This window comes from Micromys minutus (assembly GCF_963924665.1).
Source record: "Micromys minutus genome assembly, chromosome: 14".
Taxonomy (NCBI): domain Eukaryota; kingdom Metazoa; phylum Chordata; class Mammalia; order Rodentia; family Muridae; genus Micromys; species Micromys minutus.
In genome coordinates, this window is record NC_137983.1 from 42806858 (window position 1) to 42824755 (window position 17898).

The 17898-nt window shown below is 36.3% G+C and overlaps 1 protein-coding gene across 1 annotated transcript in view; it reads left to right on the plus strand.

Moving 5' to 3' along the window:
- HOOK3 (hook microtubule tethering protein 3) overlaps nt 1–17898 on the plus strand; it is an 87300-nt gene that overhangs the window by 9382 nt on the left and 60020 nt on the right. The window contains exon 3 of the mRNA XM_080928410.1: nt 16079–16151. Coding sequence (XP_080784536.1) covers nt 16079–16151 — 73 coding nt within the window. The remainder of the gene's footprint in view (nt 1–16078; nt 16152–17898) is intronic.

Below are 17898 nucleotides of genomic sequence, written 5' to 3' on the forward strand. Positions count from 1 at the left end.
ATGAAGAAAATGCTTGTTTGTTTGTGTTTTTTTAATTGAACTGTATGAAATTACCATTCTTCACAGTTTTAAAGAAGTCAGATATCAGTAACTCTCTGGTTCAATATGTTGTTTGTAGGTGCTCATGACTAAAAGAATTAAATCTTTATTTGAGATGTATGCAACATATTTGCTTATTTTTAACTAAATACTTTGATAACATAATGATATTAAGTCCACCATCAACTTTTGACAGGGATTTTTCTTTTTTTAAGATAAAGTAAGATAAAATGTAGTCCTGGCTGGCTTGGAACTTGCTGTGTAGACCAGGTTGCCTTGAATTTACAGAGTTTTGTCTTATCTCTGCTTCCTGAATGCTGTGAATAGATATGTACCCCAACATGCCTGGCCCAGGAATTCTTTTTTATTTAAAGCATTATGTGTGAATTGGGCTCAACACGATTCTTAGATGGTTTTATACTTTGAAGCCCCAAGTCCTTGTCAGCTGATTTTAAAAGATTTGTATATGACACCATGAGATTTTTCTCCAGTTCTATTGAAAATCAGTATCATTTTAAAATAAGATCTTTATGTTACTACCTTCCATGAGTTTATATGAGTCAGGCATGTGAGAAGTGGCTAAATGTTTCAAAGAATCTTCTGTATATATTGAGAATGTAAATACATGTTTGAAAACTTTAGGTTTTACTTTTTCATAACAGCATGCATCTGTTTTCAAGAAATGGGCATACTTTTTTTATTTAATGAAACTCAAAAAGGTTCATTTGAAACCTGCTTCTAGCTCCCTAAAAAATGTAACATTTCTTATGAGACAGTAAGAATTAGCATTGATTGTGCTCTCAGACCTATGATTTGTTTGCTTGTTTGTTTCATTTTGTTTGAGACAGGCCCTGACTGTTCTGGAACTCACTATGATGACCAGGCTTGCCTTGAACTCACAGATATCTACCTCTATTTCCTGAGTGCTGAAACTAAAGGTGTACAGCACACCTGGCAGGACATGTCATTCTTGCTGTGCCTACATGCATGTGCCTAGGAAGTTAATATGTTGCCCTAATCTGAATTTAAGTTCCTTTCACATTTGATTTCTTTTTATAAAATTTTTATTGTGTGTATTCCTTGTTTGTAGTAGTGTATTTTATATATGTAGATATGTGTGTATATGTATATAGATAGATAGATAGATAGATAGATAGATAGATGAAATATGTTCATTTCTTATACCTTCTTACCCTCTAATTTCTCACCGTTCTCCCTCCTACTAATCCCCTAGACAGTTTCACTTTTACTGTCATGTCTCTATATACATGACTTTGTGCATCAGTGTAAAGTTTATGAACCAAAGAAAGGAAACATACAATATTTGTCCTGGTGTTGACTTAACTCATTTTCTCTAGTTGTATCTATTTTTCTATAAATGACATAGCTTCACTATTCTTCATGCTGAAAAATAATTCCATTATGTATATACCACACTTTCTTTTTGTTAGATGTTGTAAGTATAATTTTTTCTTTTATTTTTGAAATCATACTAAAATTACATCTTTTCTCCGTTCCATTTCCTCTCTCCAAACCCTCCCATATATGTCTCCTTACTCTTTCAAGTTAAATAGCGTTCTTTTTCATTACTGTTGTTACATTCATATATGGATGTTTACACATATCTATATCCATAAATGTAACATGCCAGTCTACCTATTGTTACTTGTACATATGTTTTTCAGGGCTGACCATCTGCTATTGAATAACAATTTATATATAATATAATTTTTTTTACCCAAGGTTGGATCTATAACTTAGCTATTTGAATAGTTCTGTAATAAACATTGATGTAGAATTATCTCTGTGATGTGTTGATGAGTTCTTTGAGTAAATCCCTAGGGAAGTACATGATCATATGGAGATCTATTTTTAGTGTTTTGGAGAAACCTGTGTGTTGATTTTAACAGTGACTGAGCTAGTTTGCTCAGCAATGTGTAAGGTGCCATTTGTCCACATTCTTGCCAGCATTTGTCGTTTTTTTTTTTTTTTTTTTAAGTTTATTTTATGTATGCATGTCCATGTGTATATGGATACCAAAGGAACCTGTAAGCAGGCATCAGGTCCTTTGGAGCTGGAGTTACAGGTTTAACTCCACATCTACCTTATGCAGATGCTAGGATGCTAACTCTGATCTTCTGATAAAGCAGTAAGTACTCTGAAGTGTTGAACCATTTCAACAAACTTGTTTTCATTTTTAAATGAACTAAACGCACCTTGAACTAAGACTGTTAGGCTTTCACAGCAAATGCTTATACCCATTGAGCCAGCTCCCTGGCCCTACCACATTTGTTAAAGTGTTTTTAAAAAAAGTCATCTTAAATAACTGTCTTAAGTAAAATTAAACCTTTACAACAAAAAGAAACTACTTCTAGTGTAATAATTTAAGTATGAGTATATTACATGATCATACGTAGAATGCAACTTTTCAACTTTGTGTTAACATTGGTTTGTGTAAAGACAAACCAGGAAGTCTTACCTGTCTCAGGTTCTAGCACAGTAGTAACATACTGTGTTTTCCTTGACACTTCACACGCCCACATCTTCCTTATGAAAATCTTTAATGTTACCCTATGATTGCCAAAGTGGAAGCTGTTTGTTGTTTGGCATTCTAAGAACCTGTTCGGCAAGGAGACATTCCATTTTGCACCAGAACACAAAGTCTAGAATGTTTAGCTCTGCCCAGCTTACCTAAGCAATTATTTCAGGATCAGAATGTTGTTTTTTGTTTCTATTCAAATTATGAGTTATTTTTTATGGATTCCAGTAAAGACAGCCTCAAAAGAAAATATTGTTGACTTTCATTTAAATTAAACAAAATAAAATATGGCTGTATTTTTCTAGAGTGGGTTTTCTGCCTTATACCTGTTGAAGGTGACCTCAAGTCTTGCTAAAACACCTGTTTAAAGGTTTATTTTACTGGCAATGAGTCATTTAGTTAAACAAGCTAGCAAAGAATAATTATGTAGATTTCTTAATTACTGTGTTGAATTGGCACTGGCATACTCTCATTCGTTGTTTCTTGTGATCTATATGTCACTAAAATAGACAGCTATCATTCTGATAATTTTATGTAGATGCAGTCTTAGAGATGTTGCATGTTGATGTCGCCAGAATAAATGGTTACCTTTTAAAAATACTTTTAACTGTTTTATTTATTAATATTTGTATGTGTGCATGTGCATACACGCACACTCACTTACACAATTATACCACACTGTGTGTGAAATCAAAACAATTTTAGACCAGGATCAGGTCCAGGTCATCAGGTTTGCACAGCAGTCATCTCTGGCCATCCCACCATCTTAGCTGCTTTTGAATACTAATAATTTGATGTGTGATAATTTGCACAGAACTGTCCTAGTTACTTTTCTGTTGCTGTGAAGACACACCATGGCCAAAGCTATTTATAAAAGAAAACATTTAAATGAGGGCTAGTTACAGTTACAGAGGATGAGTCTATGACCATCATGGTGGGGAGTGTGAAGGTGGGCACCTGACTCTGGAGTAGTAGCTGAGAGCTTAAATCTTGTCTGCAAATAGGAGGCAGAGAGACTGAGTGTGACAGCCTCAAAGCTTTCTAGTGACACACTCCTCTAACAAAGCCATGCTTCCTAATCCTTCCCAAGCAGTTCCATCAGCTGGAACCAAGCTCTCAAATATATAAGCCTATGGGAGTTGTTCTCATTCAAACCACCACAAGGGCTTTTTAAATTTTCTCACATTGCAGACTTATGATTAGAAACTTTCCCTAAGAAAGGCCAAAGTTTTCATTATTATATTTCATGCCTGTTGTACTGGAATAATTTAAGAAAGAACCCTTACAAAGCCCTTTCCACCAAACAAAAAACAACAGCAAAAACAGCAAAAACCAGCATGGTTTTAGCATGATCTATATAGATCTATATATCTATCTATATAGATAGATATAGATCTATCATAGATCTGCCAAAGCTAAGAGTCATTGTAATGGATAACATAAATATTATGTAAGAAAGCATAGAAAACTAAGCTCCAGTCATTCCATCTTATATCTTGTATTCATTACCCTATTACATAATTGAATACAAAGGAATAGTTTGCTTTTAATTCTGTAATCTGAAGCATTTTAACAATATGTAAGCATTCTTGGTTTTGTTTGTTTGGTTGGTTGGTTGGGTGGTTGTTTGGTTGGTTGGTTGGTTGGGTTTTTTTTTTTTTTTTCCAGAAACTCAGCATTAGGTAGTAGCTGTGGACTACTGTGGTAGCATTTCTTTTTTGTACTCATTAAGCTATTTGAACCATTCTTTCATTCTGTTATTTTATTCTATTATTCTAGTATTTCATTCTAGTATTTTGAGAATAATAAAATGAGAAGGATCACTACTAGCTTTCCTGTTTTATGGTGCTTTCCAAAAGTAGAATTAACAAATATCCTTCAATTTATTCAAGTTCACAAAGTCTTAGGAAAATCACACATCAAAGAGTTCCAGAAAACTGTAAAAAACAAATATACATTTCCTTTAGGACCTTGTGGAAGCACATTTTCAGGACTTTGCTAAGTTTCACATCAGTTTTATGCTCCAAAAGCTTATATTTTGGACATAGTTCCCCTCAGATCTCCAACAGGGCCCTCTGTGCACTGTCTTCCTTCAGGCAAGACAGCCACTGTCACTTGAAGATGTCAGAGGTGGGCTGCCTGCCATACCATGTGTTGTCTTCACCACACAGGACTGCATGAGTAGAGGTGTTGCCTGCCATGATCAATGCCCTCTTCTCTACACAGTTCTCATTTATATCTTTGCCTTCATGACCCAGCTTTGTTCAGAATTCCTGTAGCTAATGGAGTCTTTGAATTCCAAGATGATATGAAATGCAGGGGAAAGACCGTGAGTGCTGTAGTGTGCAAGCGGCAGCACTTAAAGTCTAATCTGGACTAAAATATAATGAAAAAAACCATGGACTTAACAGATTAGCAGTAATGTCCCTCTTGAAAAATGAGTGCCTGATGTTAAAGAGCTAGCGGGAAATGCTGAATTTGGGTTGAGATTTGTAGTTTTTTATTGTATATTTGGCATTTTGCTGAGCTAGTCTCTTCAAATCCCTCATCTGTTTAAGTGGCTTTGTTGTTGTTGTTGTTCTTGTTCCTCTCACTGTTGATCTGCCTTTCTGTGGTCCTGCTCTGAAATTACCAAAGAACTAGATGAGAGATTTGGGTCTTGAGGATGTCCAAAATGGACTGCATCTTTTGGGGGATTAGTCGTAAATACATTGAAAATATAAAATGCCCCAAACTAGATGTTACAACTTTTGTGTTATAGGTTTGTCATTGATTTAAGGGTCTCAGATTTACTACTAAATGTCATCTAATTATGAAGTTGTGACTTATCTCCACTAAAAAGCTTCAGTGACTCTTGCTTTGGCATACAGTTTTCAAAATAAAATAATTTTTCATATTCATTGATAACTCTACCATAATGCTGTTCCAAAAATTCTGGATGAAGAAATTTGTCTTAAGTAAATCTTTGAATATAGCCATAACATCCAAAGGTTTGTAAAACTTGGCACTTCAGCATATTGGAAGAAATTAGAACTATTGTAAGCACACACAAAAAGTTGTTTTTTACATTTTTTAAAATTTTCCCAAAATTTAAAGCTTTTGTGGAGATTATTTGCCTTTTTAGTACCATGAACAAAATATTCTGATGGAGACAGATTCAACAATAAGATTTCTTTTTTTGATTTTATATTCTGGAAATTTTACTTTTGTCTTTTTGCCTGCTAAGTCCATGAGCTGTGAGTCAGCACCATGGGTCTGAGGAGGCTGTTGTTCCATAGCTTGTAAGCAAATTGAACTCCTGCCTCTGCTGTGTTTCTTTATTCTCTGTGTGCTCCTGTTTTGAACAGGACAAACATATTTAAAACAAGTTAGAAGACTCCTGAGGAGGGAGGAATTCTAAAAAGGGTACCCCGGAGTCCTTTTTTCTTCTACCATATGAAATTGCTTTCATGGAAAGCAGATTTCTGGAACCTTATGTAGTGTTTTCTGTCTTGTGCTCCTCTCCTGTGTCTTCTAAAATAACATCACTCTCCCTCATGCTCTCTGTTGGAAATCTGTTTCTTTTTTCTTCACCATGTTTGTTGTGACACATAGGAAGGCTACTGATTTTTGTGTGAATTTTATTGTCTGCCACTTTACTGATCAGTTCTCACTTAGAATTTTCAGTGTATTTTATATAGAATTATATAATCTACAAATAAGGATGCTTTACCCCTTTTTGAATTTTACTTTGTCGAAAATGTTCTTCTTGCCTTTTATGTGCAATTCTCTCTTGTGCCCATGATTCATGAATTTAGTACTTTAACAGTGTTCTATACATTATTAATGTTTTGTTTGTATTTCCTTATTAATATATCTTTGTCATTATCTCCATCTTTTGAATAATACTTCTCTCTTGTCTTCAGATCCTGATACTCTGTCCTTTCTTTTGCCCATTCTGTTGGTAGGGTTCTCCATGGGGCCTTTTCTTTAACTTGCAGTGTTTCTGGATGTGTGTGTGCGTGCATGGATGTTGGAGTGTTTCTTTTGTTCAGATCCAACATGGAAGGGAGAAATCTCAGTGTCCAGCCAGTCCCTAGACTGAGAACTACAGCCAACTAAAGAATGCTGCAAGTGAGAGAAATAGTCTTCCCCAGTGACAGGTCCCCTGACTGGTTATCTCATACCAAATTGTCAGTCCTGAAATCATTACATACCAGTAACATTAAATGGAGCATATTTTACATGTACCATATGTGTAACAATAACAATTAAAGAAAAAGAGGTCATGAATTCAAGATCGACCAAAGGGAAAAACATAGAAGGTGTTGGAGGGAGGTGAAGGGGTGGAAGATACAATATTTTAAAAAATAAAATGAATAAAGGAACACTAATGTCATTTTGTTTCTATGTACATACTTATAATCACACTTTTGGACTCTTTTTCTGAACTTTCTTATAGCTGACTATCATTAAAGGCCATTAGCACAAGATTAGTACATTTTGAGTGGTCATAATTTTTATTTTTTTAATGTTTCATATGTTTCTGCATTTTGACTTACACATTCGAGGTTAAGTTGTTGTTTGGATAATTTTTTAATTATGCTCATTCCTACAGTACATATGGTTCCAGTGTTCAAGGGGGACTAGGCTGTAGCAAAATTTAGATGTCCTTTTCCTCTCCTAGAGTGCCGTTCAGGATACCTTTCTGACTAGGGTGAGGGTAATTGCCAGAGTTTTCCATTTTTATTCTTTTATCTTAAGTGTGTGTGAAACTTTTTAAAATATTTATTAGCTGTTTATATTTCTTCCTTTGAAATGTGGCCTTTTTTATTGATTAGATAGTTTGTTACTGTGTTTAAGTTTGAGGATTTTTTGGTTTCTGGTTTATTTGTTTTGGTTTAGTTTGGTTTTTGTTTTTTGGGGTGTTTTTTGTTTTTTGGGGGGGGCTTTTTGTTTGGTTTTGTTTTTTAGTGTGCTCATGAGCATTATGTGTAGGTCAGAGGACAACTTGGAGGATTTGGGTCTTTTGTTCTGCCACATGAGGTCCTTGGCTACATCTTTCCTGAAGGTTAAAGCAGAAGGTAGCTTGCTACCTTATCATGCCAGTTAGTATTAGAGATTGTCTCTCATTCTCATGAGTTCTTGGAAAATTTAATCGCTTACTTTTGGCTAGCTGATGTGTGACTAGATTTTGGTTTATTCTAGCTGAGTTTAGTATAAGCTCAGTCCAAACCAGACCAGGCCTGATAAAAAAAAATTTTTTTTTTATCTAGCATTGAGAATTTTTAAAAAACAACAAGAACAACAAAAACCCTAATAGTTTGCTATGAAAATGTCATGTTAACCAGGCTGAGCATCATGGCATACAGCTTTAGTCCATTCTCTGGAAGCAAAGGAAAGGGATCTCTGGGAATTAGAGGTCAGCCACAACTACATATTGAGACCTTGTCTAAAAAAAAAAAAACAAAAAAACATCATTTTAAAGAAGAGAATCAAAATATATTCATATTGGAGCCCGTATCAATGTGTAAACATTTGTAAAAAGAAATGTTACATTACTTTAAAATTTGAGTAATATTTAATGTTTTGTTGCTGAAAGCTGTTTACTTTAAGAAAACAACTTATTTCTGGAATTATGTTAAGGATTAAAATGTGCTTTTCCTTTATCTGAGTTGTTTCAAGTAGAAGTGCAGATAAATAAATGTAGTACGTGTTAAGGAGCTGGATTTTAACAGGTGTTAGAACAGCGGTGGATAATTTGTGAAAATATTCCTAATAAGATTTAGTTGTTATTTTCCTATCAATGCAAAGCCACAGTCTTTTAAAGAGTTGTAAGGAAGTTGCCTTTATGCTGTTTGATTCTAGCTTAAGAACATTAATTTTAATTAGGAATATTTAGAAATTCTCTGGAATTACAAACTAATTAAACAGCTAGAGACATGCTAATAGAGGCAGAATTTATTGCTAGGAAAAGCTGCATGGGGAAAAAAACAGTAGGAAAGAATGTTTTGAGACAGGTTCTTGATATATGACTCAGATTTGCCTGAATTTTACTATGTAACCCAGACTGGCCCCAAACTCACCTTCCTTTTACCCCAGCCTCTGCCTCCTAAATGATACGAGTAATGCTTTGTGCAGCTATACCTGATATTCAGACTATTTTTGGTACGTTCTGCTGAATTGTAGATTAGAAGCTTACTAAATACATATAACTACTTTGCGTGGATGTATTGGGAAACTGCTGTGACTGACTTGAGGTACTGGGTATAACAGTGACTAACAAGTGCCAAGGTCTAATTAAATAGAGGGTACCATGAATGATGGCTTATCCACTTGTATCCACCAGCTTCCCGAGATGATTAACCCCAATCTTAGTGTTGTTTGCTAGAATCATAGGTTGAGTTCTGCTTAATTTGTTTTTAACAAAAGCCTGTGTTCTCAACTCTGCTACTTAACTGTGATTAAACTTGGGGAAATTGCTTCATTTCTAATTCTCAGAGTTCTTACCTGTATCAAGTCTTAAGAATGTTAAAGATAACTTTCTATTGGTTATCTGGCTGTGACAGAAACCTGAGAGAAACAATTTCAAAGAAAGAGGGGCCAAGATATAATATAGCTCAGTACTGTGCACAGGGTCTTGTGTTTAATCCCAGCTGGTGGGAATGGGTTGGGTTGGGATGGGATGGGGTGGGGTATTTAGTCCCACAACAACTGTAGTATTTAGAAGGCAGAAACAGGAGGATCAGAAGTTCAAAGCCAACCTCAAGCTCCAAAATAGCAAGTTTAGGACCATCCTGGGCTACATGAAACCCCATATTAAAAAGGAAAACCTGAATCAATAAATGCACAAATACATAAAATAAAAGGGGAAGAGCTATTTTGGCTCACATTTTCAGCAGTTTGAGTTCATGGTCTATTGCTCTTGCTATGAACCTGTGGTGAGAAAAGGTATTGTGGTTGCAGGATATGGGTGATCAAAGTTGCTGATGTCAGAACAATGGTGTCAGGAAATAGAAAGACTGAAGAACTCAGAGATGAAATACACCATTTAAAGATTTGCATCCAGTGAGCCACATTCTCCAATCAACCCTCCTAATACCTCAAAATTCACAATGAACTCAGCACTCTGATCATGTAATTACCTATTTATAGTACCTCAAACTCTAGGCCAAGCCTTCATACAAACCTTTTTGGAAACTACTTAATATCGAAACCATACAGTTTTAAGATGTTACTGGTTCAGTGCCTATAACTTTGAGCAGTCAGCTATATAGCAGCAAAGTCACAGTCTTTCATTATTGGAAAGATTAATATTTTACTCTCAGCAATTGTGCCATTCAGGTAATTTAACTGTCAGAAATAAAATTTAATATATTTTCCTTTTTATTGGATATATTTTATTTACATTTCAAATGTTATCCCCTTTCCTGGTTTCCCCTTCATAAGCCCCCATTCCAACCTCCCCTCCCCCTGCTTCTATGAGGGTTCACCCCACCCAACCTCGCCGCCTCCCTGCCCTAACATTCCCCTACGATGGGGCATTGAGCCTTGGAAGGACCAAGGGCTTCCATTCCCACTGATGCCCAACAAGGCCATCCTCTGCTACATACGCAGCTGGATCCATGGACCTCCATGTGTACTATTTGGATAGTGGTTTAGTCCCTGGGAGCTCTGGTTGGTTGGTATTGTTGCAAACCCCTTCAGTTCCTTCAGTCCTTTCTCTAACTCCTCTATTAGTGACCCCATTCTCAGTTCAATGTTGTCTGTGAACATCCACCTCTGTATTTGTCATGATCTGGCAGAGCCTCTCAAGAGACAGCTATATCAGCATGTTAACTTCTTAGCATCAGCAATATTGTCTGGGTTTGGTGACTGTATATGGGCTGGATTTCCAGGTGGGGCAGTCTCTGGATGGCCTTTCCTTCAGGTTTTGCTCCAAATTTTGTCCCCACATTTCCTCCTGTGACTATTTTTGTTCCTCCTTCTAAGAAGGACCAAAGCATCTGCACTTTCATCTTCTTCTTGATCTTCATATGGTCTGTGAATTGTACCTTGGGTAATCTGAGCTTTTGGGCTAATATCCACTTGTGAGTGAGTGCATACCTTGTGTGTTCTTTTGTGATTGTGTTACCTCATTCAGGATGATATTTTCTAGTTCCATCCATTTGCCTAAGAATTTCATGAAGTCATTGTTTTTAATAGCAGAGTAGTACTTCATTGTGCAAATGTACCACATGTTCTGTATTCGTTCCTCTGTTAAAGGACACGGGGGTGGGGGGGAGTTTCCAGCTTCTGGCTATTATAAGTAAGGCTGCTATGAATATAATGGAGCATGTGTCCTTGTTATATGTTGGAGCATCTTTTGGGTATATGCCCAGGAGTGGTATAGCTGGGTCCTCAGGTAGTACTATGTCCAATTTTCTGAGGAACCTCCGGACTGATTTCCAGAGTGGTTGTACCAGCTTGCAGTCTCACCAACAATTGGGAAGTGTTCCTCTTTCTCCACATTCTCACCAGCATCTGCTATCACCTGAGCTTTTTTATCTTAGCCATTGTTGACTGGTGTGATGTGGAATCTCTGGGTTGTTTTGATTTGCATTTCCCTGCTGACTAATAATGTTGAACATTTCTTTTGGTGCTTCTTGGCCATTTGATATTCCTCAGTTGAGAAATCTTTGTTTAGTTCTCTCCTCCATTTTTAATAGGGTTATTTGATTTTCTGGAGTCTGACTTCTTGAGTTCTTTGTATATATTGGGAATTAGTCCTCTATCAGATGTAGGATTGGCAGAGATCTTTTCCCTTTCTGTTAGTTGCCATTTTGTCCTAATGACAGTAAAGAAACTTTGCCTAGAGTTTGAGGTACTATAAATAGCTAATTACATGATCAGGGTACTGAGTTCATTATTATTCGTTATTATTCCTTAGTTGACAATTCTTTGTTTAGCTCTCTACCCCATTTTTAAATAGGATTATTTGATTCTCTGGAGTCTAACTTATTGAGTTCTTTGTATATGTTGAATATTAGCCCTTTTATATGTTGGATATTTCAGATGTAGGATCGGTAAAGATCTTTTCCCAATCTGTTGGTTGCCGCTTTGTCTTCTTGACAGTGTCCTTAGCCTTAAAGAAACTGCAATTTCATGAGGTCCCATTTTTCAATTCTTGATTGTAGAGTATAAGCCATTAGTGTTCTGTTCATGAAAATTTCCCCAGTGCCAATGTGTTTGAGGCTCTTCCCCACTTTCTCTTCTATTAGTTTCGGTGTATCTGGTTTTATGCGGAGGTCATAGATCCACTTGGACTTGGACTTGAGCTTTGTACAGGGCAATAAAAATGGATCGATTTGCATTCTTCTACATGCTGACTCCCAGTTTAACCAGCACCATTTGTTGAAAATGCTGTCTTTTTTCCACTGGATGGTTTTAGCTCCTTTGTCAAAGATCAAGTGACCATACGTGTGTGAGTTCATTTCTGGGTCTTCAATTCTATTGAGCTATCTTCCTGTCTCTGTACCAATACAATACAGTTTTTAATCACTGTTGATCTGTAATACAGCTTGAGGTCAGGAATGATAATTCCCCCAGAAGTTTTTTTATTGTTGAGAATCATTTTCCATATCCTGGGTTTTTTGTTTTGGTTTGGTTTGGTTTGGTTTGGTTGTTGTTGTTGTTGTTGTTGTTGTTGTTGTTGTTGTTGTTGTTATTCCAAATGAATTTGCAAATTGCTCTTTCTAACTCTATGAAGAATTGAGTTGGAATTTTGAAGGGGATTGCATTAAATCTGTAGATTGCTTTTGGCAAGATGTCCATTTTTACTATATTAATCCTGCCAATCCATGAGCATGAGACCTTTCCATTTTCTGAGATCTTCTTCAGTTTCTTTCTTCAAAGACTTAAAATTCTTGTCATACAGATCTTTCAGTTGCTTGGTTAGAGTCACTCCAGCTTATTTCATATTGTTTGTGACTATTGTGAAGGGTATCCTCTTCCTAATTTCTCTCTCAGCCTGTTTATCCTTTGAGTAGAGGAAAGCTACTGATTTGAGTTAGTTTTATATCCAGCCACTTTGCTGAAGTTGTTTATTAGGTTTAAGAGTTCTGTTCCCTGGTGGAAATTTTGGGGTCACTTAAGTACACTATCATATCATCTGCAAATAGTGATATTTTGACTTCTTCCTTTCCAATTTGTATCCCTTTGGCCTCCTTTTGTTGTCTAAATGCTCTGGCTAGGACTTACCGTACTATATTGAGTAGGGAGAGTGGGCAGCCTTATCTAGTCCCTAATTTTAATGGGATTGCTTCAAGATTCTCTCCATTTAGTTTGATGTTGGCTACTGGTTTGCTGTATATTGCTTTTACTGTGTTTAGGTATTTTCCTTGAGTTCCTGATCTTTCCAAGACTTTTAACATGAAGGGGTGTTGAATCTTGTCAAATGTTTTTCCAGCATGTAATGAGATGATCACATGTTTTTTTTAATAGTGGATTATGTTGATGAATTTCCATATATTGAACCATCCCTGCATCCCTGAAATGAAGCCTACTTTGATCATGGTAAATGATCTTTCTGATATGTTCTTGGATTCGGTTTGCAAGAATTTTATTGAGTATTTTTGTATTAATATTCATGAGGAAATTTGGTATAAAGTTCTCTTTATTGGGTCTTTGTGTGGTTTAGGTATAAGCATAATTGTGGCTTCATAGAAGGAATTGGGTAGTGTTCCTTTTGTTTCTATTTTGTGGAATAGTTTGGAGAGTTTTGGTATCTATGAAGGTGTGCTAGAATAAAATTTAGTATTTTTAGCATCTGAATTGATCTTTATGACAATTTTTGCTGTTGCAGTAAAATCCCCTTTTGTTTTCTTTGCATTGTGTTTTCTAAGAGATTTGAAGCAAAGAGAGTGCTTGCAGAAGAGACATGTCTGCCCAGTTCTTGGAAGTCCACTTCTCTGAGAACTTACCTCTCTCTCTCTCTCTGACAGGCTCAGTGCTTCCTCCCTCCCCCGCAGTGATGGATGTGTCCTACTTGCAGCCCTCTTTTAACCACCTGTAATAGGATCGAGGATGAAAATAGATTTGGCTAGATCATTTGAACTTGCTGGGGATTATGATGAGGCAATAACAGCCAGTCTTAATTAGAAGTTGTAAGGACTTAAAACATTGATAGCCATTTAACTTATATATCAGGAGAAATAGGAAGAGGTTGGTCCACAAAGAGAAAATAGTGTTTATGGAGGAAAAGTGTAGAAGAAAGCAGTCCAGAATCTTCTTGCAGTATCTGTGAGGCCCAGCCATATCTTTAGTTCTAGTACACACGCCTCTTCTTTTGGCATCAGATTACCTAAATTGGTTTCTCTTGGTACATAGAATCTTGCCTAGAAACACTAAATTAAGCTTAAAACAAAAATAGATGAGTATATACACATGCCAATCAATGAAGTTAGCTCTCTTCTACTACATAGAAATGAATCAGAGACCTAAATCTAAGGCCTAAAACTACAAAAAGGAAAAAGAAAAAAAAAGCAGTAAGTCTTTATGATGTTGGCAGATGTATCCTAGATAAAAATGTCATAAATACAAGATAGATCAATTAAACTTCATCCAACCTAAAAACCTTTGTGTATACAATATGCCATTGAGAAAGTAGAAAGGACAGGCCGGAGAGATGGCTTAGGGGTTAGGGACATCTGTTGCTCTTACAGAGAACCCTGGGAGTTCAGTTCCAAAACCTACATCATGGCTCAAAATCATCTGTAACTCCAGTTCCAGTGGATTTAGGCCTCTCCAGGCACCAGGTATCCACATAGTGTACTTACATACATAGAAGCAAATATTTATCACATAAAATAAAGTTCAAGAAAAATTAAAAAGAAAATGAAAGAGGCACTAGCAGGACGGCTCATTGGTAAACAGTGCTTGCTGTTCTTGTGGGGGACCAGACTTCTAAAACCCAAGTCGGGTTGTATAAAACTATGTGTATCCAGCTCTTGGGGATCTAGTTCCCTCTCTGGCTTCCATGGGTACCTGCACACATATGTGTGGATATATACACATACACACAAAAAGTTTTAAAGCAAAAAGAAGGCTAAGAAAACAGGAATGAACCACCACAGGCAAGTTTTTTTATTAAGCAGAATTATGTGACTCAGCAATCTTACCCCAAATGAACATGTCCATTCAGAAACTGACAAATGGCTTTTAAGCATCATTGTAATAGCTCAAAAGTTAAAACAATCCAAATTATTCATCAGCTGATGAATTGATACATAATGTGGTAGTCACTTATGAGATAGTTTGTGAGAAATGCATCTGTGCAAACACAAAGTAGGTTATACAGTATTGTACATTCACTGGACTGGAATGTTACGTGGTGCTTGGCAATAAAGAAATCAATAAAGAAGGCAAGCCCCAATACATGCTGCATTCTAGAAAAACTTTAAAATCATATTGAGAGAAGTCAGATGTAAATGGTCATATGGTTTATTATTTTGTTCACATATAGTTTACTAAAATGCTCAGGGCAAAGAACAAAGAAGTTAGATTAGTAATTTCCAGTGGTGGGAAAATAAATGAGAAAGATGGCTAATAAATACATGGCTTATTATCTTATTTTTCTTTGTTTTGTATATGTGGGTGCTCTTGCCCTATATATATACATATACACATACATACATACATGTAGATGACAAAGGCTGACATTGGATATCTTACCTCGATAGCTTACATACCTTGATATTTGAGACAGGTACTTTTTAAATCTGTAGTGCACTGTTTCTATCAAGGGATTCACCTGTCTCCACTACTCCTAACCCCTTCTCCCCACTCCCCACCCCCATGTTCTCTGCTCCCTCAGTGCTTGAGTTAGACACATACCTCTGCTCCTGGCTTTTTTTTTTTTTTTTTTTTTTTTTGGATGCTGGGGATCTAAACTCTGGCCATTATCGCTCTACAGCAGACGTTTTATCCACTGAGCCATCTCCACATTGTGCAGCTCTGTTAGTATTGTATTCCGAAATGATCCGAATATTTCCTAGAAAAATTGAGGACGTGTATATTTAGGGTCTACCCTTGTTTGACTGTATTTGTCTATAGAAATTCATTCTGACTTTGTTGTGACAGTGTATCTTTTTAAGAAGTGTATCATTGGTTTTGACTGGTTTGGGATAGTTTTATTCCATCAACAATTGTAGTTTTGTATATTCAACTATAACTCAGTTTTAGAACATATTAACTTTTGTTAATTTTGTCTTTTAGTGATTTAAGAATAATATACCTATTTTGTAGTATACCTTATATGTTTACTATACATGTACTACAAATAAACTGTAGTTTATTACCAAAACTAATCAAACTGATTTTAGAAAATATGCTGTTACATTTGGTCTCGTGAGTTATTTAATGGCTGGTATGTGACATACCCATGTTTTTATGGCTCACTTAAATGATGACATTGGATGACATTGGGTGTTTTTGTAAGTGTGAGAGTTACATGATCTTAATCCAGCTTTTCTTTACTTGTAGAGATCCTGCATATTTCGATGATAATTGGCTAAACAGAATCAAGACTGAAGTAGGAGACAATTGGAGATTAAAGGTATTTCTTTTTGTTTTTATACCTGTTAAATCTTAAATATTTCTGCTGTATAAAATACTTTTTTAAGAATCTCATATTTCCAAAGAGATTAGGTTTCCTCTAGTAAAATAATCTGGAATTGAAATTAGTAATAATTTGTTACTGCCTCCCAGAATATGCCATACTGTTAAGTCAGTAGAACCCCGAAAGGGGCTGAATTTTAGAATCAGGGAACCTGTGCCCACACTATAGCGCTACAATTTACTCTCTATAGGCAAGTACTATAACCTCCTATGGATTGCTTCTTCAATTTTATGATGTCATTGATCAAAATAATATAATGTAGCATTTTGCAATGGGGAAAACCACTATTTTAAATGAACTTATCAGTTTGAAGGTGGTTTACTTTCAGATGTTGGAAGTATGAAAAATAAACAGCTTAGAATATCAGTAAAGGAAATAAATGATAAATTTATGATACTGTTTTTTTTTTCTGTGTATCCTAGACCTGTCTTGATTTCAGTTTCCTGCCATCACCTCTTAGTACTTGGATTAACAGACATAAGCAAGCACACCATGCTTGTTTCGTTTTTAATAAATAACCAACTTTTTGGTTTATTTTTCTCTTAAAAATAAATGTTTCAGGGTCTGGAAAGATTGCCCTTGTGGAAAGAACACTTGTAGCTCTTGCAAGGACCTAGGTTAGGTGCTCAGCAGTTCACATGGTGGCTCAAAAACCACCTGAAACTCCCGTTCTGAGGATCCAACATCCAGGACTTCGGTCCTGGTCCTCCTTAAACCAAGCATACACGTAGTTGATGTTAAGGTGATTGATGATTGGACAGTGGAGAGGTAGGCGGGGAAAAGGCTAGGAAACCGGAAGGGAAGGAGAGCGGAGAGGAAATCAAGATGGAGCTTGAGAAGGATGAGCTGGATCCAGGTGGACTTAATTGGCGTTAGGTAGATATGAATATTTTAAGGGACTCTATAGGTCTTTTATCTCATATAGAAGGGCAGTTTGTATCTTTGTCCGTTGGCTATAATCTTACTGTGTAGAGGGTTTGTGGGTTGAGAATTTAATATATAAACCTACATGAAAAGCTATCTGGCTTTGAAGTCATGTTTGTACCTGATGGTAGAGGAAAGAAAACGCCGGGGCTGTCGTATCCACCCGGGACAGAAACAACAGGGACAGTGGAGTGAACCATGCCTGAGTTCTTAGAGGCGGCCTGAAGCTCCAAGTGGTGTGGGGACCGAATGGGTGTGCTCGGCTCTACACTGGAGCAGCATCCAAGGAGTAAGACCACGGGACGATAAGGGGTTAAGCCATCATTTTATTATTTACTGCAACACATACACATAGTGCACATACATATACAAAGGCAGAACACTCATACACATAAAATGAAATAATCTTTAAAAATGTTTTAAACCAGAAGGTTATAACTAAGCAATTAGCTCCTTTCGTTTTATGACCTGGGCTGTACTGTGTTGTTCTAGGATATATTTAATTACAAGTTGAGCATCTTCAATTCTAAAACACATCTGATCCCAGGCATTTCAGATAAGAAGAGTTGATCTGGGACTGGAGAGATGGCTCAGTAGCTAAAGAGCACTGACTGCTCTTCTAGAGGTCCTGAGTTCAAATCCCAGCAACCACATGGTGGCTCACAATTATGAGATCTGATGCCCTCTTCCGGTGTGTCTGAAGACAGCTACATTGTACTCAAATACATAAAATAAATAAAATCTTTAAAAGAAAAAAAAA